Source organism: Pelophylax lessonae, assembly GCF_965119305.1.
Source record: "Pelophylax lessonae genome assembly, chromosome: 1".
NCBI classification, from domain to species: Eukaryota; Metazoa; Chordata; class Amphibia; order Anura; family Ranidae; genus Pelophylax; species Pelophylax lessonae.
The window spans coordinates 785,767,953-785,794,691 of NC_138768.1; the positions used below are offsets into that span (position 1 = coordinate 785,767,953).

The 26,739-nt window shown below is 46.8% G+C and overlaps 1 protein-coding gene across 1 annotated transcript in view; it reads right to left on the bottom strand.

Annotated features, from left to right (window-relative positions):
* Nucleotides 1–25,941, bottom strand: part of CC2D2A (coiled-coil and C2 domain containing 2A) — a 197,395-nt gene extending 171,454 nt beyond the window's left edge. Inside the window, exons 1-4 of the mRNA XM_082265276.1 lie at nt 25,768–25,941; nt 15,349–15,432; nt 11,075–11,144; nt 4,218–4,309 (exon numbers count right to left, since the gene is read on the bottom strand). Of these exons, the coding sequence (XP_082121402.1) occupies nt 4,218–4,309; nt 11,075–11,144; nt 15,349–15,432; nt 25,768–25,806 (285 nt within the window). The 5' untranslated portion in view covers nt 25,807–25,941. The remainder of the gene's footprint in view (nt 1–4,217; nt 4,310–11,074; nt 11,145–15,348; nt 15,433–25,767) is intronic.
* Nucleotides 25,942–26,739: the final 798 nt, after the last annotated feature.

Genomic DNA, 26,739 nt, shown 5'->3' on the forward strand with positions numbered 1-26,739 from the left:
CTTGGCACCTGCCCACACTGCCAAAAGTACCAATATCTGGTTTAATGATCATGGGATCACTGTGCTTAATTGGCCAGCAAACCCACCTTACCTAAACCCCATAGAGCAGGAGTTCCCAAACTGTGGGTCAGGACCCACTGGTGGGTCGCGAGCTGCATTTGAGTGGGTCGCGCTGAGCTGGAAATCACTGAGAGCGGGCCCACTTAAATTGTGCTGTGCGAGCCCGCGCAATTTGCAGAGAGCCAGAGCAGTCAAATTGCGATGGATTCAGGACCCCGTTCACGCAATTTACGGAGGCTGGTCTGCATTTCCCACGAGGAGGATACTTCCATCAGTGAGTATGTATGTGGGCTGTTATGTATGTATGTTATGCAGTCCTGCTGGAAGCAGCGGTGGTGGCTAGACTGGTGGCGGGATTCTCTCAGCTATAGCGGGCAGAGACGGCAGCCTCGGTGTCATAGGAGGACCAGGTGGCACAGCGGTGTCAGGAGTTCATGGCAGCTTCTGTGACCCCAGTAGAGAATCTGAAGGAGAAGAGTCAGGACACTAAGACCAGCATGGAGCTCCTCATCATGGAGACTCTGGGTGAGGTGTGCTGGGCCCTGGAGAGGGTAAACAGGGGCTTCACCTTCACTGTGGACCGCTGGGAGAGGAAGGAGGGTGAGTGCCATATAGCCTGCTGATCACTGTCCTGGGGTGGTTGATTTCTGTCCTCTGCCTGCCTTATACTGTCTATGAGGGCGCTGAATACTTACAACTCTGCTTATATGCCACACATGCCACAGGTTTCTGACCCCTCACTTAGAACATCTGGCAAGTGTATTCAATAATGAATTGAAAAGTAGTAAATTGCTATTTTTAATTTAACATCCCCATCCCTTTAAAATATGCATTAATATTATTATTATATTTTGCATTTATATAGCGCCAACAAATTCTATAGTGCTTTACAATATTCAATTACAAGCAAGTGGGTCACGAAAAATAACTCGATTCAGAAGTGGGTCTCGGCCCAAAAAAGTTTGGGAAGCCCTGCCATAGAGAATCTGTGGGGTATTGTCAAGTGGAAGATGAGAGGCACCAGACCCAACAATGCAGATGAGCTAAAGGCCACTATTAAGAACTCTGGGCTTCCATAACACCTCAGCAGTGTCACAGGATGATCGCCTACATGCCACGCCACATTGATGCAATAAAGAATGCAAAAAAGGAGCCCTGACCAAGTATTGAGTGCATACTATACCGTACATGGACATATTTTTCAGTAAGCCAATATTTCTGTATTAAAAATCCTTTTTTATTGGTCTTATGTAATATTCTAGGTTTCTGAGATACTGAACTTTGGGTTTTCAACAGCTGTAAGCCATAATCATCAAAATTAAAAGAAAGAAATGTTTGGAATATATCACTCTGTGTGTAACACATCTATATAAAATATACCACTTTCACTTTTTGAACTGAATTATTGAAATAAATTAACTTTTTGATTATGGTCCAATTTTATCAATAACCTGTGTATATATGATAGACCGATATAATTTTTTCAGGGCCGATACAGATTTTTCAGTCACCTTTCAGGCCGATAACAGATATTAGGTGCAAATATTCTGCATATTTAAAGTTTTTATTTTTACACTGTTCTTCAAAATTTTTATTTTTTTTTTTAATCACTTTTACTGCTGTCCCTTTTGACAGTAATAGGCAGTGACAGGTACTCTTAATGGAGGGATCTCTGGTCGCTGGTTATGATTAAGCGATTTTTATCGTGAAACGCGTCAACCTGACACGTCTGTCCGTGTATTGCACTGTCTGTCTGCTGTATTCATGGAGAATAAAGGAGTTCTATTGATTTTTATTCAACATCTCTGAGTGCGGTCTTTCTCTTTTTGGATGTCTATATGCTTGGATGGCGGATCTGACCTGCACCGAGTGCTGAACTTGCACCTGAGCGGCTTCTCTCCTTGTTTTTGTCTGCAGCTAATTAGTGCCACCTCATCAGTGGCCATCAGTGCAGCCTATTAGTTCCCATCAGTGCAACATAGCAGTGCCCATCAGGGCAGCATATCAGTGCAGCCCCATGAGTGTGGTTTATCAGTGCCACCTCGTGCCCATCAGTGCAGCCTCATCAGTGCCCATCAGTGCTGCCTTATCAGTGCAGCCTCATTAGTGCCCATCAGTGCAGTTTATCAATACCCACATTAGCTGCCTCATCAGTGGCCATCAGAGCAACATATTAGTGCCCATCAGTGCAGTTTATCAATACCCACCATTGCTGTCTCATCAGTGGCCATCAGAGCAACATATTAGTGCCCATCAGTGCAGCATATCAGTGTTGCCTTATCAGTGCAGCCCCATCAGTGCAGCTTATCAGTGCCAGCTCATTAGTGGCCATCAGTGCCACCTCATCAGTGACCATTAGTACAGCCTTATGCCACAGGATTAGTAAGATTACTCCTTTCTTTTAAGATATTTGGACTTATGTTTCCTGCCACTGATTGTAATCATAGAATTATTTCACATATTTGTATATTGACTAGGAAGTCCATAGTCATTAAAGAAATAGGTGAAATAATCAGTGGCAGCAAACACAAGTCCAAATATCTTATGAGATTGGAGTAATCTTACTAATCCAGTGACATATTGCGATAGCACAAATGAGGTGATCAAGTCCAAAATATTATTGCCATCATATACAATTAAAGTCTTATTTGTATATGATGTAATTCAGTATGCTCGCTCAAGGACAAGGATGTTGAAAGAAATGAAATTGTATTATTGACATGTTGCCTGCTATACCTGGGGGCGGAGGAGGGTAGGCGGAGCATTAGGGTGCGGTGCCACACTTATTCGCATTGGAGGCTGTCGAGCCAGTTGTATTAAGTGTGGTCAGTGGCCTGCGGTCTGTCTGAATGTCCTCACCGGTCAGTATTATCATACCCATAGGTAGCAGTGTGACCGCTTTATGGGGTTGCCAGACGGATTTGCCTCCTGGACCCTGCCCTCTGGCCCAATTCGCCCCATAAGACTGGCACTATACTAAAAGTGTAGTGCAAGTCGGTGGGGACCTTTTTCATGCAGGAGTCGGGAGAAGGCTGTTTTTTTTTTCTTTCGGGGTACAGCTTTTTTGCTGCCCCCTTGCAATGGGGGCCATGTTGGCCTAGGCCAAGATACAGCACTGCCTATATACACAATCCTATATCCACAGTTGATTCAGAGGAAGGCAAAAAAACCTGAGCAAAGCATGATCCAATTTGCTCCAGAGGAGGAAAAAAATTCCTTCCTGATCCCTCAAGAATCAATCGAACATTCCCTGGATCAACTTTACCTACAAATGTTAGTATCCAGTAATTATATGACGTGTATTTAGTAAAGAATCCAGGCCTTTCTTAAAACAATTCAGTGAGCTGGCCAGAACCAGCTATTAAGGGAGTCTATTCCACATTTTCACAGCTCAAAGCCTTTCCATATTTGGAGAAGAAATCTTACAGATGTAAAGAGCGCCCCCTTGTCCTCTGTGATGACCTTAAAGTCAATAACTCAACACCAAGTTCACTATATGGACCCCTTATGTATTTATACATGTTGATCATATCCCCTCCTTAATCTCCTCTTCTCCAGAGAGAATAAATTCAGTTACTCTTAATCTTTTCTCATAGCTGAGCTCCTCCATGCTTCTGATCAGTTTGGTTGCCCTTCTCTGCACTTTCTCCAGTTCCCCGATATCCTTTTTGAGAACTGTTGCCCAAAACTGAACTGCATATTCCAGATGAGGTGTACTTTATTGCAGGCACAGCATAGCCCGCCAGGGAGGCTGACTTATCTCCTTCCTAAACTCAGGACTGACCACCACCACACTTTGAGCCGATTATTAAAAGTAAAACTGTCCATTAAAAAAAGCATTTCATTTCCTTACATGTAATCCTGACAGTACCATTGTTATGTGACAGTTTGGAGCATCTTATTAGAATTGAGCTCATGCAGTAACAAAAAAAAAAAAAAAAAAAAAAAAAAAAAACAGCCTCACAACCTGACAATTCTGCTCCGACAGGGGGAGAATACAAGTAAATAATGAAAAAGCAAGTAATCCCTAAAAAGTACACATTAACATTTCTGTTTAATACAGTAGTGGTAATTCAGATTATCACAAAATGTGTGATTCTAAAGCTAACTAAAATATAAGACATAAGAGTAAGAAGGAGACGTGGAATTGTACTAACCCTTCCAGCTTTCAGTTTTTCTCTCATTCGCTCCCTCATAGAAGACTCAGCAGAAATGGACTTGGTAATGGAAGCATTAAGTGGAGGCAAACCTAAAACATTTGCAGAAAACACAGAAACATAGTCAGGCCTATTTATTTATCATAATCTAAAACACAAGTGAATTATAACATGGAATTACTTTAGTATTACAGTAATATTTTATCCCTCATGCACAATAAATTGGGTTTGGAAATCCTCCATGTGCAATTACAGTGTAAAATACAGCATTACAGGTTGTTAAATGGAGACGGCATGTGCACAATACACATCAGTAAATAATTTGTACAGCGTATGTGGCTCAGTTTATACCCCACAGACATTCCTGTGCTGGCCACCAGAATCAGCCACAATCATAGCTTAGAGACAATCCCACATTTACAGCTCCAGACCACATTTGTAGCATGGATACTTTTATCCTAAAGCTAAACTCTGGGGTTTAGCTTTAGGATAAAAGTAGGGCTCTGCTCGGTTATTTCTAAGAGACTTGTTATTCACCAATTCTGGACGGGAAGGATTTTCCCCCTTAATGACCAGGCCATTTTTTTGCGATTCGGCACTGCGTTATTTTAACGGACAATTGTGCGGCCGTGCGACGCTGTACCCAAAATAAATGAATGTCCTTTTTTCCCCACAAATAGAGCTTTCTTTTGCTGGTATTTGATCACCTGACAGTTTTTATTGCTGTCTGTGTCCCTGTTAACCACTTCTGGACTGGAAGGATTTGCCCCTGTAATGACCAGGCCATTTTTTGTGATTCGCACTGTGTTAATTTAAACGGAAAATTGCACGATCGTGCTATGCTGTAACCAAATAAAATTGATGTCCTTTTTTCCCACAAATAGAGCTTTCTTTTGGTGGTACTTGATCACCTCTGCAATTTTTATTTTTTTGCGCTATAAAACAAAAAAAAAAGCGACAATTCTGAAAAAAAAAAAAAAAAATATATATATATATATATATATATATATATATATATATATATATATATACACACACACACACACACACACACACACAGTATATTATATATTTATATTATATTTTTCTTTTTTTCACTTTCTGCTATACAACATTCCTAATAAAAAAAAAAAAAATTAAAAATCACATTTTTTTTATCATTTTAGGCCAATTTGTATTCTGCTACAAATTTTTGGTAAAAACAATCCAAATAAGTGTATATTGACTGGTTTGCGCAAAAGTTATCACGTCCACAAACTAGGGGAAAAATTTATGTCATTTTTATTTATTTTTTTTACGAGTAATGGCGGCGATCAGCGATTTTTAGCGGGACTGCGACATTGCGGGGGACAGATCGGACCCCTAACTGACATTTTTTACACTTTTGGAGGGACCAGTGACGTTACTACAGTAAAAATATGCACTGTTATTGTACTAATGATGCTGGCAGGGAAGGGGTTAATACCAGGGGCAATCAAAGGGTTAAATGTGTCGCTAGGTTGTGCTTTCTAACTGTGTGGGGGAAGGACTTATGGAATGAACACAGAGACCTGTGTTCCTAAATAGGAGGAACCCAGGATCCCTGCGTTCATTGCTGACAGAACGGTCTGCCGTGTTTATAACGGCAGACCGCTGTTCTGTCTCCACGGGGAGCGATCACGGGTGCCCGGCGGCAATCGCGGGCGCCAGTCCCGCAGATCAACTTCCCCCGTAGTGAATGGGCGCACGTGTGTGCCCCCACTCGCGGTCCCGCACAGCGATGTACGGTTATGTTGTTTCGCGGGACAGAACCGACCTGCTGCAGTGTATGTACTGCTAGCGGTCGGCAAGTGGTTATAAAAAAATTTACCAACCCGATCCTCCACTTCTCTATACTGTTAGACCGGGCCCCACAGTGTCTTTTCCCCTATGCGCCAGCACTCAAAGGTCCTCAAAACCAATGCAGGGTCCCTAGCCCTGCACTGAAGGTGAAGACTTCAAGGGACAGTCCACCACCAGAGCAAGGGGGAGCACATGATCAAGTAAAACTGCTTTTACCATCCAAGAATAAAGGAGTAGTTAACGCTTGCAGTTGCTGCAAGGAAGAATGTTTAACTTATAACTAAAGGCAAAACTTTCTTTTTAGTTTTGGATGGATTGTAGAGGAGTTTGATCACCTGACAGTTTTTATTTCTGTCTGTGTCCCTGTTAACCACTTCTGGACCAGAAGGATTTGCCCCTGTAATGACCAGGCCATTTTTTGTGATTTGCACTGTATTACTTTAAACGGACAATTGCGCGATCGTGCTATGCTGTAACCAAATAAAATTGATGTCCTTTTTTCCCACAAATAGAGCTTTCTTTTGGTGGTACTTGATCATCTCTGCGATTTTTATTTTTTGCGTTATAAACAAAAAAAAAAAAGAGCGACAATTCTGAAAAAAAAACTGGATTTTTGACTTACCGTAAAATCCTTTTCTCTTAAGCTCATTGACAGACGCAGACTTCTTGATTAATTCAGTAGGGTTATACTGCACCCTACAGGAGTAGGACACTAGGCAGAAAAAAAGTTCTGGCTACGCCTATGGGCAGTCCCAAGGGGTATACCCTTTCACTTCCTGCTATAGGATGCCAGTTCTGTAACAAAGCAGTGTCAGAGAAATCATACCAACCCAACTCAAAAACAGAGGGGCGGGTACTGCGTCTGTCAATGAGCTTAAGAGAAAAGGATTTTACAGTAAATCCACAAAAATCCAGTTTTCTCTGTCGCTCATTGACAGACGCAGACTTCTTGATTAATATCAGTAGGGACGTCCCAAAGCAGTGCCATAAATGAGGGGTGGGACACCAGACCCGAAGGGCCTGGTTTGGAATCTGGGGGGTACACCAACGCTGTTTTTTTTTTCCCATTTTGGCGTGGAGTTCCCCCTCAAGATCCTCATCCTGATCCGACTTGGATGCGACTTCCATTCAAATCAGGGGGCTCCTTTTTTTTGAGCAGTGTATATATATTTGAAAAAAAAAAAAATGAAAAATCGGGTAATGTCTGTCCAAATGCAATTTTCTAAGTACGCACTAAAAACGACCTCAAATTGAGTAACCTGGCTGTCTACCCCCCACTCCTCCACATGGTTCACAAGAAAATGAGAGTGTGCCAGTACTGACTAAAGATGGGCTATCATTAACCACTTGCCGCCTGAGTACCGTAGTACTACTGCGGCAAAGTGGCTCGTTATCGTCTGATATCGTCAGACACTCCCATTTCTCGGCGGCGCGCGCGCACCGCCGGAGGCTCGCTCCCGCTGTATTCAGTCACAGCGGGAGTCGGGCCAGGGGAGGAGCAGCGGCGATCGCCGCCGCTCTTCCCCTATCGTCGGGGATCTAGTGTGGAGATCCGCCTGCTTGTGTAAACACAAGCGGGCGGATCTCCCAAGTGACAGGCAGGGTCAGATTGCAGGGTTCAGCATAGTTGAACCCTGGATCTGTCCTTGTGTCACTCAGTCCCCTCCCCCCACACACGTCAGTAAGCACCAGGCATACATTAACCCCTCCCTCTCCAATAAAATTAACCCCTTCCCTGCCAGTGTCATTTTTATAGTAACAGTGCATATATATAGCACTGATTACTGCAGTAATGTCACTGGTACCCCCAAAAGTGTCAAAAATGTCAGTCAAGGGTCCGATCTGTCCGCCGCAATGTCGCAGTCCCGCAAAAAAAAAAAAAAAAAAAAAAAAAAAAAAAAAAAATCGCAGATCGCCGCCATTACGCGTTAAAAAAAAAAAAAACACCAAAAATGACAGAAATCTTTCCCTTTGTTAGTAAACGCAATAACTTTTGCGCAAACCAATCAAAATACGCTTTTTGTGAATTTTTTTACCAAACATAGGTAGCAGAAAACAAATTGGCCAAAAATGTAAAAAAATTGATTTTTACATTTTTTTGGGGGGAATTTCATATAAAAAAAATGTGAAAAATATTGTTGTTTTTTCAAAATTTACGCTCTTTTTTTGTTTATAGCGCAAAAAGTAAAAATCGCACAGGTGATCAAATACCACCAAAAGAAAGCTCTGTTTGTGGGAAAAAAAGGACGTAAATTTAGTTTGGGTACGGCGTCGCACGACCGCGCAATTGTCGGTTAAGGTCGCACAGCGCCGAATCGCAAAAAGTGGCCCAGACGTAAGACAGCAAAATCCTCTAGTGGTAAAGGGGTTAAAATTCAGGGACAGGGATCCAAGTCATTTGCCTGGGAAGTCAGCAATGATTCTGGAGAGTGATAGAAATATTTGCAGTCAGGTTTTGGTACTTGCTCCTAAAAAAGCAGCAAGCCCTGACTGTTTCACTTGAAGGCCCCTTTCACAACAGTGGCAGCAGTTTCCACCCACTTTCATAGGTGATTGAGCGGTGGTCTGCAGATGTTCAGGAGGTGGAACAGCTGCCACGTGAATGGCTGTTCTTTGTTCAGCCCCAAGGAAGATTTTACACTGAAACACCACATCAGTGAGCCAAGCATTTCTTAAGCAGTTGCGACATGGGTCGCATTGTCATCAATGTACTTCAGAACAGTAAAAAGGCACTGGGAACATTTAATAATGAAAAGAAATGGCTGCACTCAGATGTGGTCAAAATCCAGGTTTATTGGACATCCCAATGTGGCAAAAAAGTGGCAAGGTAGACGCGTTTCACACACTAATATGTGTGCTTAATCATTATTATTAAGCACACATATTAGTGTGTGAAACGCGTCTACCTTGCCACTTTTTTGCCACATTGGGATGTCCAATAAACCTGGATTTTGACCACATCTGAGTGCAGCCATTTCTTTTCATTATTGACTGTCCACGGAGGCGAGCTGGGGCGAGCACCGCTGCTGGTCATCAAGCTTCCCATTACCTTGAGCAGTGTATCTCTTTCCTTTGTATACTGGGAACATTAGACTTGCATGTTTAATAAGATGAAAAAAAAAAACTTCAAACAAGCTCTAACCTTTCTGATAATTATTCCTATATATCCACTGCCCTACCGTGAATTGAAATCTTCAATGTTTATTAAAAAGATGAATAAGAATATAGTTTACTACATCATACTATAATATTTTTGTAATACTGTTTTATTCTAAATAACCTGTTTTTTTTTAATTTTTTTTGTAACTAACCGAACAAGATAGAATTTTTTATGTCAGTTATATACAATTTATTTTGATGTACCTTTTCTTCATAATGTTTGACATTTCTTTTTCTACCACTATTTTACTCCTAATAAAAAAGTTTGCAAAAAAAAAAAACAAGCACTATAGCTCTGGATAGGCAGCTCCCACACAGCCGGGCTTCCTTTGATGGGCAACCAACAGTAACTCATACCATAAAAATAGAGAAAGAAGCGCAAGATCAAAATCATACATAAGAGTCCAATATAATTTTATTTTAAACACGGCATTTGTTTTTTTAGGACTCTTTTACTAACAACTAAAAATGATCTTGGACTTTTACCTGATTTTAGTCTGGCACTCGTTTCTGTATTCCATTGCCTTCAATGGGCGCATTTGGAAAGTGGTACCACCTGCAAACCTGCCATACTGAGTAAAATTTGTAACACTATGAATCATTGCGGTAATGTCAATGGACCTTAGAGGCAGTCATTCTAATCTGTAAGTAGCCAGTAAGCCTCGTATACACGCGTCGAAATTCGGCCGGGAATTTTCGTCCGACGACCGATCTGCCGATTTTCAGCTTGTAATGCCCCGTACACACGTGCAGATTATCTGAAGACTTTTGTCTGCAGACTTACCTTTTCTATGTAGTGCAAGGGCCTGCCGGATTGCATACAAATTGAAAGTGTTTAGGTTTGACCTCATATTATATGGTTTTGGTAAGTCTGCAGACAAAAGTCTTCAGATAATCTGCACGTGTGTACGGGGCATTAGTATGATGATTTTCGTGCAGTCAGTACAGATTTCGACAGGGAAAAATATTATGAGCAAGACTGGGCATGCTCAGAGAAGAAAGAACACAAAGAAAGCAAGCCAACACATGACATCACTTCTGAAGTAGAATTTTGTCGTGCGGGAAAATTCGTGTGCAGTCTAGGCACATTCCAACCAACAAAACACAACTCTGGACAAAAGACGGACGACCGGCCGGCGGAAATTCGCTGCATGTGTACTAGGCTTAAGAGTGATGTCCAATGGGCAGTTCTGCTCCCTGCGAACAGCATCAGGTCACTATAGAAGGGAATCGCAGCATGCAGCCTTTGTGGAACTTTGTGGACAGGGAAAAAGCAACCTCTGAGATTTCTTTACTGGGTTTGTGAGGATGAGCATAGATATTTACGCACAGAACTCCTTTAAGAAAAGTACTGCCTATAAAATTCCCCAAAAAACATCAGCCTAATGCAACATGCACTTGGGTGGTCCAGCATCTGCTCATTGAGTGTATGCATTATTATGAGGTAATTGCAAGAAATTACAGATCTCAGACCAGAATAAATGGGCTACAACAATGGGTGTCCATTCAGCAACTCTACTTCACCCGAAACCAACTAAGCTTTGGGTGGAGGCCTTCTTAAAGTTGCACTGCAACCAATATACCAAATTAAACACATTATTTAAGGGCAGACATTAAAAGGATCTCTTGCATTCACTAGATATTTTTCTTGATCATTTCCAGACTGCCTATAAAAGAAAAAATATGCTGCTTTATTTCAGAACACATGTTTAATTATGTCCCTCAAAAGCCAGTATTCCATTCCCCTCTGCTTGAAGTTCCATCACTCCACAAGGCCTCTGACTTCCTAGCTTCAACGTTTGCAAAAATCACCATCCAGATTTAAATGCTTTACAAATGCCAAACATTCCAGAACATAACCTTGGGGCTGTACTCACTGCGCTGCCCGCGTGTAATGTTCCCGTTATCTTCCCCGCCATCCGTTGCATCTCCAGCATTGTCTACCAGCTGTGACACAAAGCATCAGATAATCATTGTAATGACTGGTATAGGATTCTACAAATATTAATACTTTAAATTGACATTTGTAAAGAGCTAGGAATATACAAAGTAAGAAAAGTGTTTTGCGATTACAATGAAGTATTTGTTTGATTTAATTTATTTATTACGGGTATTCATATAGCACCATCAATTGACATAGAGCTTTACATATTTTTTTTATACCTTTACATTAGTCCCTGCCCTCAAGGAGCTTACATTCTAAGGTCCCTAACTCACATTCATACATACTAGGATCAAATTAGACTAGAGCCAATTAACCTACCAGCATGTCTTTGGAGTGTTGGAGGAACCCCAGGCAGGCACATGGAGAATATGGAGACTCCACACAGGTAGTGCCATTGTTGGTATTGAAACAAATGACACAACTGCTGCTAGGTGGAAGTGCTAAGCACTTAGCCACTGTGCTGCCGATTATTTAACTTTTTGGTTAAAGTAAACCTGATCCCTAAAATCTCATATCATTTTTAAAGGTAAAGGCTTGTACATGCTGGCGTGGTGAACCCCCAAGTGTATTTCCTCTACCCAGGCAGCCCAGGTGCAGTGTACAATCTGCCACTGATGAATGGCTGTACACTGCTGTGCTCATGACTGTTTACAGCAGTACTCTCATAAATAATAGTACAGTGTATAGGCGTATGCAAAAAAAAAAAAGAGAAAACTCTTCTTTTTGGCTAAGTTCACATGTAGGCGTTTTGGGGCGTTTTTGGGGAGTTTTTCTGCTCTAAGATCATCTCAAAAAACGCCAAACAAGACAAATCCTATTCATTTCAATGGCCCCTGTTCACATCTGAGCGTTTTGACATTTTAAGCAAAACGCCCAACGCTCAAAAAAGTACATGAGCTTCTTTTTGGGCAGATTACAGGCGTTTTTATATTTTTCCAATGGTTACTAGTCAACCTAAAAACGCCTGCACAAAAACGCCTGTAAAAACGCCTGTAAAACGCCCATAAAAACGCCTGTAAATAGCAACGCCAAGATGTGAACATAGCCTTTTTTTCCCCCCCTATTTTAGTTTACTGTGTTCATGTGTACACATAAATATAATACAAGCTGCACACTGATGACAGCTTCTGTACACCCCTTTATTCAACCACAAACGGTATGAGAGAGCTTACGAAGTGTTTCTGCCGAGAGACCGCCCCTCCTTGGTGCATTTCACTTTAATAGTCGAAGCCTATCATGGTGAAACGCGTCAAAGAGGGGCAGCCCAGGAAGGGGTGGAAGAACACTTTGTGAACGGTCATGCCATTTGTGGTTAAATAAAAGGCATATACAGAAGCTGACATAAGTGTGCAGTTTGTATCATATTGGTGTTTTGGGATCAGGAATATGGGCGGACTCCTTTTCTGGCACCTAGAGTGTCTGCATAGAAGGAGAGAATTAGGTCTGGAGTAGTGTTGTTTGTTTTGGAGGGTAGGCTGTACTCATGTTTTACTCAGATGCAAACAATAGAAACATTTTCTATTTTTCGCTTATGCCCGTACATCGTACTCGTGTTTTTGCTAACAAGGACAGATGACCTTCTTGATTTAAAGTGCAAGAGCATTCATATAGGAAAAAAAGAGTCTTTGCCAGATGTCCAATAATTAATGGTGCTAAAATAATAATGGACAGAAGGAGGAAGACCCTTCACCTACAAACCGATCACACTGCCTCTTGCCACAGTAATATAACCCTTCCCAAAGAACAGTCGAACAGCGCCGCCTGAATCTTTGATAAACATATGAAGCCTCAGGTATAGGTGATCCACCAACTTCTCCCCAAAACAGCACTCTCTAAAATCCGATCAAACGATCAAAAATACTCCCAAGATATAATGATCAAAGGAAAGGAAGCATCTCAGTGTAGAAAATGTAGTAACCAACATTTATTAAAAGGTAGACCACTGGCATTTAAGAAAAGTAAAACCAGCATGTCATAACTACCGATATGTTGTTTCCAACTAACAAGAATTTAGTTGCGTCCTAGTGCGCTATGACGTCACACACCGTGACTCCACCTTACGCATTTTGTCATCAATGACGTAGTCAATGGTGAAACGCTTAGGGTAGAGTCACAGCGCGTGACGTAATAGCTCCTTGGGACTTGGCGAAGGGTCTTCCTTCTTTTGCCCATTATCATTTGAGCACCATCAGTTATTGGACATCTGACAAAGACTCTTTTGGTGGACTTTTTTCATTTTTTTCGTTTTATACACTTAATTATCTATGTGGCAACTTTTTTCTTATAGGAATGCTCTTGCAATTTAAATCTAGAAGGTCATGTGTCATTGTTAGCACTGCACTGTTTGGATTTATATGTGTCCTATATTGTTTCCTGCAGTATTGTGCTGGCTGCTTTTGTATGAGTTTTTGAAAATTTTAAGCCCAAGCGCAATTATTTTCTTGTATATAGATTTACAATATCCTATAGGGAGTTGGTAAAGTGTCCAGGTTTGCCAAAATTTGAGTGTTCAATGTTCCTTAGATTTACCAGCAACAATGTTGCGTGAGACCTAGGGGGATAACTATTAATTATGGGGCTCCATAAAAAAATTCTTAATGGCACCCCCATGAATCGGAAAATGTGGCGCATTTTCCTGTGTGTGGAAACGCACATAACCATGTGATACCAAAGCACTATAAGGTTTCTGTACAACTGTGGTTTCAGAAAAGAATCAGAGACCTTTTGCCTGCATTTCCAACGTTTTTCCGCAGCCCATTCAAATGAATGGGCAGCTGTGCCCACGCAAATGCGCCCCCCAACAAGCACACAGACTAAAAGAGTTCTGGTAGCAACATTAATAACACTACCCATAATAATATTTTATATGATAACAAAAGTAATGCTCTTTTACACAATTACTCTACAATGCCAATACAAAACATCTTTAAACTTATTTATAGAACTACAGTCTTAAGGTTTTAGCATTAAGTTGCCCATACATGGATCGAAATTCAGCCGGTACAGTAGGAACTGGCTGAATTTCCATTCATGTATGGGCACGTTGGATGTGGAGTCTACTGATCGACTTCTATGCAACCTCCATCCAGGAAAATTTCCTCTCGGTCGGTGCTGCAGGCAATGGTCTGCAGCACTGATCTGTGTATTCTGAAGGCGCCAAAGTCTCCCGGCTGTCAGAATAAAATGACACAGCGAGAGGATTCCCGCCCCTGGATCCCACTCAGGTAAGTTTTTTTTTTCAGTTAACCTCTTGGTTGACCAAAAAAATCTGACTAATGTATGGGCTGGCTTACAGGGTAAATTTCAGCCTGTAGATGTTCAGCAGGCAATATATCTTCACTGCTAAGACAGCTAAGCAAAAGCTTCTTACTAGGGATGCACGATCCGATATCCATCTCGGATATCGGCCCCGATACGGGCAAAATAGCTGGATCGGGGGATCGGTAAAATTAACAGATCCACGGGCCGATCCGGTTTTGCTCTTTATAGCAGAGAACAGCTGTCAAAGAAAAAAAAAAAAAGAGTCTCCTGCAAATGCCTTTCAACTCTCCCAGTTAAGTAAACACAATGATTACAATGTATCTTTTCATTCCGTCTGCCGGAGGAGGGAAGTTTAACCTCTTAAAGACTAAACCCATGACATTTTAGATTTTGAATGCACAATGTTATAAAGGTATCTGCCGATACCGATCCGGAAGTATTATTTTGTTATAAGCTCACAAAACAGTACTTCCTGATCGGACTCGGGATCGGCGATTTCACAAAGCAAAAGATCGGGATCGGGACCAAAAAAGTCGGATCGGTGCATCCCTACTTCTTACTACACTGAGGGAGATCTGTGACTAGCAATATTCCTGGAGGCTTGACTTTGGCAAGTTTTTTTGTGACAGTCTTCCAAAATGGGGGCTTCTGTGGCTATTGTTCTGCCACTGGTGAGAGAGCCCAGCTATCTGGATACAAATGGAAAGGAAACTTTCAGATTTCAGCAGTACCTCACAATACAGACCTCTTGGTTACTGTCAAGCAGTCATTGCTCAAGTAGTCTGAGCACTGTAGTTATTCATCACTTAGCAATATTGTAAATAAATTATATTTTGTAATGTGGAGACATGTTACATTGTATATAACAGGCAGAGATCAGAAGGCTACTTTTTACTGCAGTGGGAATGAGCTGGAACCCTGCAGGTCATCCTCAATAAAACATACCGGTTTCTTCCTTCTCTGGCGTTGTGCTTTCAGGGTCTTTTTTAAGTTCTCTACCTGCGCATGATCCTCATTATCCAACAGCTCCTGTGGAGGAAAAAAAACCCGTCAGAACAGATGTCCAGATTTGGGCTTACAGAGATGAGTGACAGCAAAATCTACTAAGAGTGCTGCTCTAACCCAAGATCAGCCATTATCAACCAGGGGTTTTGAGGAACCCTCCAGAGGTTTCTAGGGGTTCTTTGAGCTATGGCTGATTAATTTCTCATTTGATGGCATTGTATAGTTCTGGGGCCAATGCCACTTGGCAGAGCCAAATACAAGACAGCAATGATCTTTTTAGCAGTCTTTACAGGTGGCATTGTGACCACTATTGTTAGTGGGGATGTCTTTCTACTGGCTACCAATGCAAGGGACATTTTTTCCCCCCACTGTGACCCCCAATGACTTGGTTTTAACAGACTTTCTCTAAGGATTAAAAGTTATTTCAAGTGTTCCTCTGGGGTGAGACTGAGAAAGGTTGTTCTAGACCAGCCTTTCTCAACCTTTTTTAACACAGAGGAATCCTTGAAATAAATTTCTGGTCTCGGGGAACCCCTGCTAAAAATTAAAAATCTAGAACGCATGACACATTAGTATGACAGATAGCTAAAAGTTACAATGGTTCAATTTATCTGAGAGGCAGAAATTGCCTATTGCTCAAGGAACCCTTAGCAACTTCAGGAGGAACCCTGGTTGAGAAACCCTAGACTATAGAAACTGCTGGGATGCGTGCCTACATTATGCATTAATAAACCCAGAAGACTCACCAGACAATTCACAGTTTTAAGAATACTCAGATGTACTTTTATTTAAGTGGAATCAGATTTGAATGTAATTATAAAGCAAAGATAACAGGCTTAAAGAAAAACTCTACTTTTGTCAAGAAATAACAATCCCCTCTGGGGATTTGTGTTTCTTCCATTTGGTAATAATCGCACCAACTGTTGTCACCCTCTCACCAAGCTGCTTGGGGAAGGTCTTGTAGCCCATTCCAACCTTGTGTAGGTCTACAATCTTTTCCCTGACATCCTTAGACAGCTCTTTGGTCTTGGCCATGGTGGAGAGATTGGAATCTGGAGATCATATTTTCATGTTTTGTCTAATGCAGCAGAAAGCCAGCTTGTCCGGAAGAATCTAATCAGAGGTACAGTATCTCACAAATAGGAGGACGCTCCTCACATTTTTGTAAATATTTTATTATATCTTTTCATGTGACAACACTGAAGAAATGACACTTCTCTAAAATGTAAAGTAGTGAGTGTACAGATTGTATAACAACACACAGCCATTAATGTCTAAACCGCTGGCAACCAAAGTGAGTACACCCCTAAGTCAAAATGTCCAAACTGGGCCCAAAGTGTCAATATTTTGTGAGGCCACCATTATTTTCCAGCACTGCCTTAACCCTCTTGGGCATGGAGTTCACCAGAGCTTCACAGGTTGCCACTGGAGTCCTCTTCCACTCCTCCAGGTCTGAGCACTGACAGGCTGACCCCCCCCCCCCCACCCCTTCAACCTCTGCAGCAATGCTGGCAGCACTCATATGTCTATTTCCCAAAGACAACCTCTGGATATGACGCTGAGCACGTGCAATCAACTCCTTTAGTCGACCATGGTGAGGCCTGTTCTGAGTGGAACCTGTCCTTTTAAACTGCTGTATGGTTTTGGCCACCGTGCTGCAGCTCAGTTTCAGGGACTTGGAAATCTTCTTACAGTTTAGGACATCTTTATGTAGAGCAACAATTCTTTTTTTCAGATCCTCAGAGAGTTCTTTGCCATGAGGTGCCATGTTGAACTTCCAGTGACCAGTATTAGAGAGTGAGAGCAATAACACCAAATTTAACACACCTGCTCCCCATTCACACCTGAGACCTTGTAACACTAACAAGTCACGTGACACCAGAGAGGGAAAATGGCTAATTGGGCCCAATTTGAACATTGTCATTTAGGGGTGTACTCACTTTTGTTGCCAGTGGTTTAGACATTAATGGCTGCGTGTTGAGTCATTTTGAGAGGACAGTAAATGTACACGGTTATACAAGCTGTACTCACTACTTTACATTGTAGCAAAGTGTAATTTCTTCAGTGTTGTCACATGAAAAGATATAATAAAATATTTACAAAAATGTGAGGGGTGTACTCACTTCTGTGCGATACTATATATAGTAGCTGGCTTCAGAAGAAACACAAGCAGAAAAAGCACTTTCTCTGTCCAAATTAACGGATACCAAAGTGTAAATGCCCTTCACAACTTACGGATGTAAAATAAGCTGTGAAATTCCATATTCCTTTCATCATCAGGAATTACACCATTGCTTTCAAACCTTACCCAGAGATCTGTCCTTGTGGCTAGCAAGAGGGGGATTTTATGGGCTTATGCATGGGCCCTTTTTATAAATATATAGAACTCCGTGGGGCTTCTGACAGCTACAAATGTGTAATTGTGTCCTAAAATTTCACATCAGGCTTTGTTAAAGGAAACCTATCATGACAGCAGTTGCTTGGCCGCCTAGCATTGGAGGCCGCATTGCCTGTCTCCTGGAGATGTTGATTCAAAGGGTAGGCATGTCATAGATGGTCTCCTGAGCTCTGAAAATCTAGTAGTAGTTTGTCACATTCAGCTTGGCTTATTCTGGTGAAGTTATTTCAAAGCTTATCCAAGCCACTTCCTCAGTTCCAATGAGTGTCAGAATAAAAACCCACCATTCATCCTTGACCCAATTACCATGGATAAGCAGAAGAATAGAATGGGGCAGTGAGAGAAAATGTAACTGTAACTGGAATTGGTCCCCCCCCACCCAACACTTTCTAAAGCTGGATACACACCATACAATTTCCTTTAGGATTTACCAAAACCATATAATATGAGGTCAAACCTAAACACTTTCATTTTGTATGTAATCAGGCAGGCCGCTTCACTACATAGTTGAAGGTAAATCTAAAGGAAATCTAACAACAAAAGTTGTATATTGTGTATCCAGCTTTAATCTATCCAAACTGGAAAACAGAAAAAAAGCTTAAGGCCCCTTTCACACATGTGAACCGTTCAGATCCGCCTGTCAGTTTTTTAGGCGGATCTGAACGGATGCCCCATGCATCCCTATAGGGCAGCGGATGTCAGCGGAGACATGTCCCGCTGACATCTGATCCGATCCTGTCCATCAAATCCGGACGGATGGAAACCCTATTTTCCATCTGTCTAGCAGATCGGATGAGAACGGACAGGCGGTCCGTTCTCATCCGATTACCCCATAGGAGAGCAGAGATCTGACACCTCCGTCTCCAAACACAGAAAACGGAACAGACAGGATCGGAAATGTGTCAAAGGGGCCTTAGACACATGACAGACAGCGAGGAAGAGGAGGGGGATGCGTACGGACAGACAGCGAGGAAGAGGAGGGGGATGCGTACGGACAGACAGCGAGGAGGAGGATGGGGATGCGTACAGACGGACAGCGAGGAGGAGGATGGGGATGCGTACAGACAGACAGCGAGGAGGAGGAGGATGGGGATGCGTACGGACAGACAGCGAGGAGGAGGATGGGGATGCGTACGGACAGACAGCGATGAGGAGAATGGGGATGCGTACGGACGGACAGCGAGGAAGGGGATGCGTGCGGACGGACAGCGAGGAAGGGGATGCGTACGGACAGACAGCGAGGAAGGGGATGCGTACGGACAGACAGCGAGGAAGGGGATGCGTACGGACAGACAGCGAGGAAGGGGATGCGTACGGACAGACAGCGAGGAAGGGGATGCGTACGGACAGACAGCGAGGAAGGGGATGCGTACGGACAGACAGCGAGGAAGGGGATGCGTACGGACAGACAGCGAGGAAGGGGATGCGTACGGACAGACAGCGAGGAAGGGGATGCGTACGGACAGACAGCGAGGAAGGGGATGCGTACGGACAGACAGCGAGGAAGGGGATGCGTACGGACAGACAGCGAGGAAGGGGATGCGTACGGACAGACAGCGAGGAAGGGGATGCGTACGGACAGACAGCGAGGAAGGGGATGCGTACGGACAGACAGCGAGGAAGGGGATGCGTACGGACAGACAGCGAGGAAGGGGATGCGTACGGACAGACAGCGAGGAAGGGGATGCGTACGGACAGACAGCGAGGAAGGGGATGCGTACGGACAGACAGCGAGGAAGGGGATGCGTACGGACAGACAGCGAGGAAGGGGATGCGTACGGACAGACAGCGAGGAAGGGGATGCGTACGGACAGACAGCGAGGAAGGGGATGCGTACGGACAGACAGCGAGGAAGGGGATGCGTACGGACAGACAGCGAGGAAGGGGATGCGTACGGACAGACAGCGAGGAAGGGGATGCGTACGGACAGACAGCGAGGAAGGGGATGCGTACGGACAGACAGCGAGGAAGGGGATGCGTACGGACAGACAGCGAGGAAGGGGATGCGTACGGACAGACAGCGAGGAAGGGGATGCGTACGGACAGACAGCGAGGAAGGGGATGCGTACGGACAGACAGCGAGGAAGGGGATGCGTACGGACAGACAGCGAGGAAGGGGATGCGTACGGACAGACAGCGAGGAAGGGGATGCGTACGGACAGACAGCGAGGAAGGGGATGCGTACGGACAGACAGCGAGGAAGGGGATGCGTACGGACAGACAGCGAGGAAGGGGATGCGTACGGACAGACAGCGAGGAAGGGGATGCGTACGGACAGACAGCGAGGAAGGGGATGCGTACGGACAGACAGCGAGGAAGGGGATGCGTACGGACAGACAGCGAGGAAGGGGATGCGTACGGACAGACAGCGAGGAAGGGGATGCGTACGGACAGACAGCGAGGAAGGGGATGCGTACGGACAGACAGCGAGGAAGGGGATGCGTACGGACAGACAGCGAGGAAGGGGATGCGTACGGACAGACAGCGAGGAAGGGGATGCGTACGGACAGACAGCGAGGAAGGGGATGCGTACGGACAGACAGCGAGGAAGGGGATGCGTACGGACAGACAGCGAGGAAGGGGATGCGTACGGACAGACAGCGAGGAAGGGGATGCGTACGGACAGACAGCGAGGAAGGGGGTGCGTACGGACAGACAGCGAGGAAGGGGATGCGTACGGACAGACAGCGAGGAAGGGGATGCGTACGGACAGACAGCGAGGAAGGGGATGCGTACGGACAGACAGCGAGGAAGGGGATGCGTACGGACAGACAGCGAGGAAGGGGATGCGTACGGACAGACAGCGAGGAAGGGGATGCGTACGGACAGACAGCGAGGAAGGGGATGCGTACGGACAGACAGCGAGGAAGGGGATGCGTACGGACAGACAGCGAGGAAGGGGATGCGTACGGACAGACAGCGAGGAAGGGGATGCGTACGGACAGACAGCGAGGAAGGGGATGCGTACGGACAGACAGCGAGGAAGGGGATGCGTACGGACAGACAGCGAGGAAGGGGATGCGTACGGACAGACAGCGAGGAAGGGGATGCGTACGGACAGACAGCGAGGAGGGAGATGCGTACGGACAGACAGCGAGGAGGGAGATGCGTACGGACAGACAGCGAGGAGGGAGATGCGTACGGACAGACAGCGAGGAGGGAGATGCGTACGGACAGACAGCGAGGAGGGGGATGCGTACGGACAGACAGCGAGGAGGGGGATGCGTACGGACAGACAGCGAGGAGGGGGATGCGTACGGACAGACAGCGAGGAAGAGGAGGGGGATGCGTACGGACAGACAGCGAGGAAGGGGATGCGTGCGGACGGACAGCGAGGAAGGGGATGCGTACGGACAGACAGCGAGGAAGGGGATGCGTACGGACAGACAGCGAGGAAGGGGATGCGTACGGACAGACAGCGAGGAAGGGGATGCGTACGGACGGACAGCGAGGAGGAGGATGGGGATGCGTATGGACGGACAGCGAGGAGGAGGAGGATGGGGATGCGTACGGACGGACAGCGAGGAGGAGGATGGGGATGCGTACGGACGGACAGCGAGGAGGAGGAGGATGGGGATGCGTATGGACAGACAGCGAGGAGGAGGAGGATGGGGATGCGTATGGACAGACAGCGAGGAGGAGGAGGATGGGGATGCATACGGACAGACAGCGATGAGGAGAATGGGGATGCGTACGGACGGACAGCGAGGAAGGGGATGCGTGCGGACGGACAGCGAGGAAGGGGATGCGTGCGGACGGACAGCGAGGAAGGGGATGCGTACGGACCGACAGCGAGGAAGGGGATGCGTACGGACCGACAGCGAGGAAGGGGATGCGTACGGACCGACAGCGAGGAAGGGGATGCGTACGGACAGACAGCGAGGAAGGGGATGCGTACGGACAGACAGCGAGGAAGGGGATGCGTACGGACAGACAGCGAGGAAGGGGATGCGTACGGACAGACAGCGAGGAAGGGGATGCGTACGGACAGACAGCGAGGAAGGGGATGCGTACGGACAGACAGCGAGGAAGGGGATGCGTACGGACAGACAGCGAGGAAGGGGATGCGTACGGACAGACAGCGAGGAAGGGGATGCGTACGGACAGACAGCGAGGAAGGGGATGCGTACGGACAGACAGCGAGGAAGGGGATGCGTACGGACAGACAGCGAGGAAGGGGATGCGTACGGACAGACAGCGAGGAAGGGGATGCGTACGGACAGACAGCGAGGAAGGGGATGCGTACGGACAGACAGCGAGGAAGGGGATGCGTACGGACAGACAGCGAGGAAGGGGATGCGTACGGACAGACAGCGAGGAAGGGGATGCGTACGGACAGACAGCGAGGAAGGGGATGCGTACGGACAGACAGCGAGGAAGGGGATGCGTACGGACAGACAGCGAGGAAGGGGATGCGTACGGACAGACAGCGAGGAAGGGGATGCGTACGGACAGACAGCGAGGAAGGGGATGCGTACGGACAGACAGCGAGGAAGGGGATGCGTACGGACAGACAGCGAGGAAGGGGATGCGTACGGACAGACAGCGAGGAAGGGGATGCGTACGGACAGACAGCGAGGAAGGGGATGCGTACGGACAGACAGCGAGGAAGGGGATGCGTACGGACAGACAGCGAGGAAGGGGATGCGTACGGACAGACAGCGAGGAAGGGGATGCGTACGGACAGACAGCGAGGAAGGGGATGCGTACGGACAGACAGCGAGGAAGGGGATGCGTACGGACAGACAGCGAGGAAGGGGATGCGTACGGACAGACAGCGAGGAAGGGGATGCGTACGGACAGACAGCGAGGAAGGGGATGCGTACGGACAGACAGCGAGGAAGGGGATGCGTACGGACAGACAGCGAGGAAGGGGATGCGTACGGACAGACAGCGAGGAAGGGGATGCGTACGGACAGACAGCGAGGAAGGGGATGCGTACGGACAGACAGCGAGGAAGGGGATGCGTACGGACAGACAGCGAGGAAGGGGATGCGTACGGACAGACAGCGAGGAAGGGGATGCGTACGGACAGACAGCGAGGAAGGGGATGCGTACGGACAGACAGCGAGGAAGGGGATGCGTACGGACAGACAGCGAGGAAGGGGATGCGTACGGACAGACAGCGAGGAAGGGGATGCGTACGGACAGACAGCGAGGAAGGGGGTGCGTACGGACAGACAGCGAGGAAGGGGATGCTTACGGACAGACAGCGAGGAAGGGGATGCGTACGGACAGACAGCGAGGAAGGGGATGCGTACGGACAGACAGCGAGGAAGGGGATGCGTACGGACAGACAGCGAGGAGGGAGATGCGTACGGACAGACAGCGAGGAGGGAGATGCGTACGGACAGACAGCGAGGAGGGGGATGCGTACGGACAGACAGCGAGGAGGGGGATGCGTACGGACAGACAGCGAGGAGGGGGATGCGTACGGACAGACAGCGAGGAGGGGGATGCGTACGGACAGACAGCGAGGAGGGGGATGCGTACGGACAGACAGCGAGGAGGGGGATGCGTACGGACAGACAGCGAGGAAGAGGAGGGGGATGCGTACGGACAGACAGCGAGGAGGAGGAGGGGGATGCGTACGGACAGACAGCGAGGAGGAGGAGGGGGATGCGTACAGACAGACAGCGAGGAGGAGGAGGGGGATGCGTACGGATGGACAGCGAGAAGGAAGAGGAGGATGCATACAGATGGACAGCGAGGAGGAGGAGGGGGATGCGTAGCGATGGACAGCGAGAAGGAAGAGGGGGATGCGTACAGACGGACCGCGAGGAGGAGAGGGGTGCATACAGACGGACCGCGAGAAGGAGGCGAGGGGTGCATGTGGGTGGACAGCGAGGAGGGGGATGGGGATGCGTATGGGTGGACTGCGTGGAGGAGAAAGGGGATGCTTACAGATGGACAGCAAGGAGGGGATGTGTACAGAAGCAGAGCTGGGGAGGAGGTATGTGTACAGACGCAGAGATGGGGAGGAGGGATGTGTACGGATGGAGAGCGGGGGAGGGGGGATGTGTACGGACGCAGAGCTGGGGAGGAGGGATGTGCACAGACGCAGAGCTGGGGAGGAGGGATGTGTACAGACGCAGAGCTGGGGAGGAGGGATGTGTACAGACGCAGAGCAGGGGAGGAGGGATGTGCACAGACACAGAGCTGGGGAGGGGAGATGTGTACAGACGCAGAGCTGGGGAGGAGGGATGTGTACAGACGCAGAGCAGGGGAGGAGGGATGTGTACAGATGCAGAGCTGGGGAGGAGGGATGTGTACAGACGCAGAGCTGGGGAGGAGGGATGTGTACAGACGCAGAGCTGGGGAGGAGGGATGTGTACAGACGCAGAGCTGGGGAGGAGGGATGTGTACAGACGCAGAGCAGGGGAGGAGGGATGTGTACAGACGCAGAGCTGGGGAGGAGGGATGTGTACAGATGCAGAGCTGGGGAGGAGGGATGTGTACAGACGCAGAGCTGCGGAGGGGGAATGTGTACAGACGCAGAGCTGGGGAGGAGGTATGTGTACAGACGCAGAGCTGGGGAGGGGGGATGTGTACAGATGCAGAGCTGGGGAGGAGGGATGTGGACAGACGCAGAGCTGGGGAGGAGGGATGTGTATGGATGGAGAGCGAAGGAGAGGGATGTGTATGGACGCAGAGTGGGGGAGAGAGATGTGTACAGACGGAGAACGGGGGAGGGAGATGTGTACAGACAGAGAGATGGGGAGGGGGATGTGTACAGATGGACAATGGGGAGTGGACTTTATTTAAAGGCCCCTGTCACAGGGAGCGGATCTGTCTGATCGGAATCTGCCTGCTGAGTGGGGGATCTCCCTGCTGAGCAGGCAGATGACAGGTCCAGGCCTGCTCCACTATGTTATGCAGAGCAGACAAGGACAGAGCCCCCTCTCCTCTATGAAGTGGTCAGATGGAAGCAGACTGCATGTCCCTTTCCATCTGAATGTCAAGCTGGACAGATGGCGAATGTATCGCCATACGTGTTTTTTCAGTAGATCTTGTTGGATTGGATACCCAGGGGGTGTCAGTGGATCGCTGACATCTGCTGCCCCACAAGGGACAATGCGTGGCCTGATCAGATCTGCCTGAAAAACAGACAGCCGGACTGGACTAGTGTGAAGGGGGCCTAAAAGTCTGGATTGGTATATATGTATATAGAAAGATGCGTGTTTCCCTCTTTGCACCAATCTTTATCTAAGGATTGAAGAATAAGTTCACCTTTGTGAAAATAAATAAATAACATACATCTTTTTGCAGGTAAAACATTTTGCATTTATTATTCATTTTTTGAGTAGTAGCCCTGGTTCACACCAGTGCGACTTGTCATGTGACTTGAGAGTTCAAAGTCGCATGACACGTTGCACCCCATTACCGGCAATGGGACCGTTCTAATCGGTGATACTCAAGTCACAGTGACTTAGAAAAAGGTTCCTGCACTATTTTTGTACGACTTCAATGCTACTTGCATTGACTTCTGACTATTAGGTTGCAATGAGTGTCAGCAGGCCACAATAAAGTCGCACAGGATAGACAAAGCCGCATAGATGTGAACCCTGAGGAGGAGTGGGACTGTGTAGGGAAGCAGGCCATGCACACAGCTCACATTGATGAGTATCAGGCAGGGAGAAGGAGCAGACAGAATCTGGAGCAGCTGTGTCTGGCAACCAATCAGCATCTAACTTTCATTTTCAAAGCTTACCAAAACCAGCTGAAGATAGACGCTGATTGGTTACTATGCAGCAGCTGATTAGGTCTGATCATACACAATGCTACAGTTGGTTTCTGTTTATCACCAACCTAGCAACAAGCCCCTCCCATAACAACCCCTCTGTCACTGCCTGGAAGCACATGGGACAACAAAGGACGGGTTAACTCCTTCCCTGCCAGCTGTAGTATACACAGAGCAGGGATGTGAATGTATAATATCAGCACACAGATCACTGACTGACCTCCACTATCATCCTCTGCTTCTCCTCTGTGCCCCTCATGGTGGTGATGGCAGATCGGGATCCCAGGGATCAGCCTGTGTCACACAACTCTCATACTGATCGCTGATAGGCAGAAGACTCGGCTCATTCCGATCCTGTACACACATCACAGCTCTCCATGGCAGCAGATCCCCGGATGTCACACACACAGCCCCGCCCCCTCCCAGCATCCCTCTGGAGTGAGGAATGGGCTGTACTGGGAGCAGCGCTCAGCTCCCTCCTCTTCTCCTCATCACTCATCCCATCCCATTACAGCTTGGAAAGTTACATTCATTTCTGAAATCTGCTTACAGTATTTCACATTTTTGAACCCTTTTTCTGCCTGTGCCTCTTTTTTTGCACTCACAAACTAAATTATACATTTTGTATAAGAAAGCACACTATGCAATATTATCAGGGCTTTTCTCCTCAGAGAATAGGTACCACGACCCCCCCCCCCCCCCACCACACACACATTACCATCAAATTGTGGGTGTGATCCATTCCACAAACAGAGGAAGGGGCATTAAATATTAGTAGTGCATTATGTACAGAGTTCAGGGGGGGGGGGGTGCAGAGTTCAGGGGTGCATTATGTACAGAGTGCAGAGTAATGGGAGGGGGGGGGGGTTACACACACAGTGCAGAGTTCAGGGGGGGGGGGGTGCAGAGTTCAGGGGTGCATTATGTACATAGTGCAGAGTTCATGGGTGCATTATGTACATAGTGAAGAGTAATGGGAGGGGGGGTTACACGCAGAGTTCAGGGGTGCATTATATACAAGTGCAGAGTTCAGGGAGGGGGGGGGGGGTTACACACAGTGCAGTGTTCAGGGGTGCATTATGTACATAGTGAAGAGTTTAGGGGTGCATTATGTACATAGTGCAGAGTTCGGGGGTTACACACAGAGTGCAGAGTTCAGGGGTGCATTATGTACACAGTGAAGAGTTCAGGG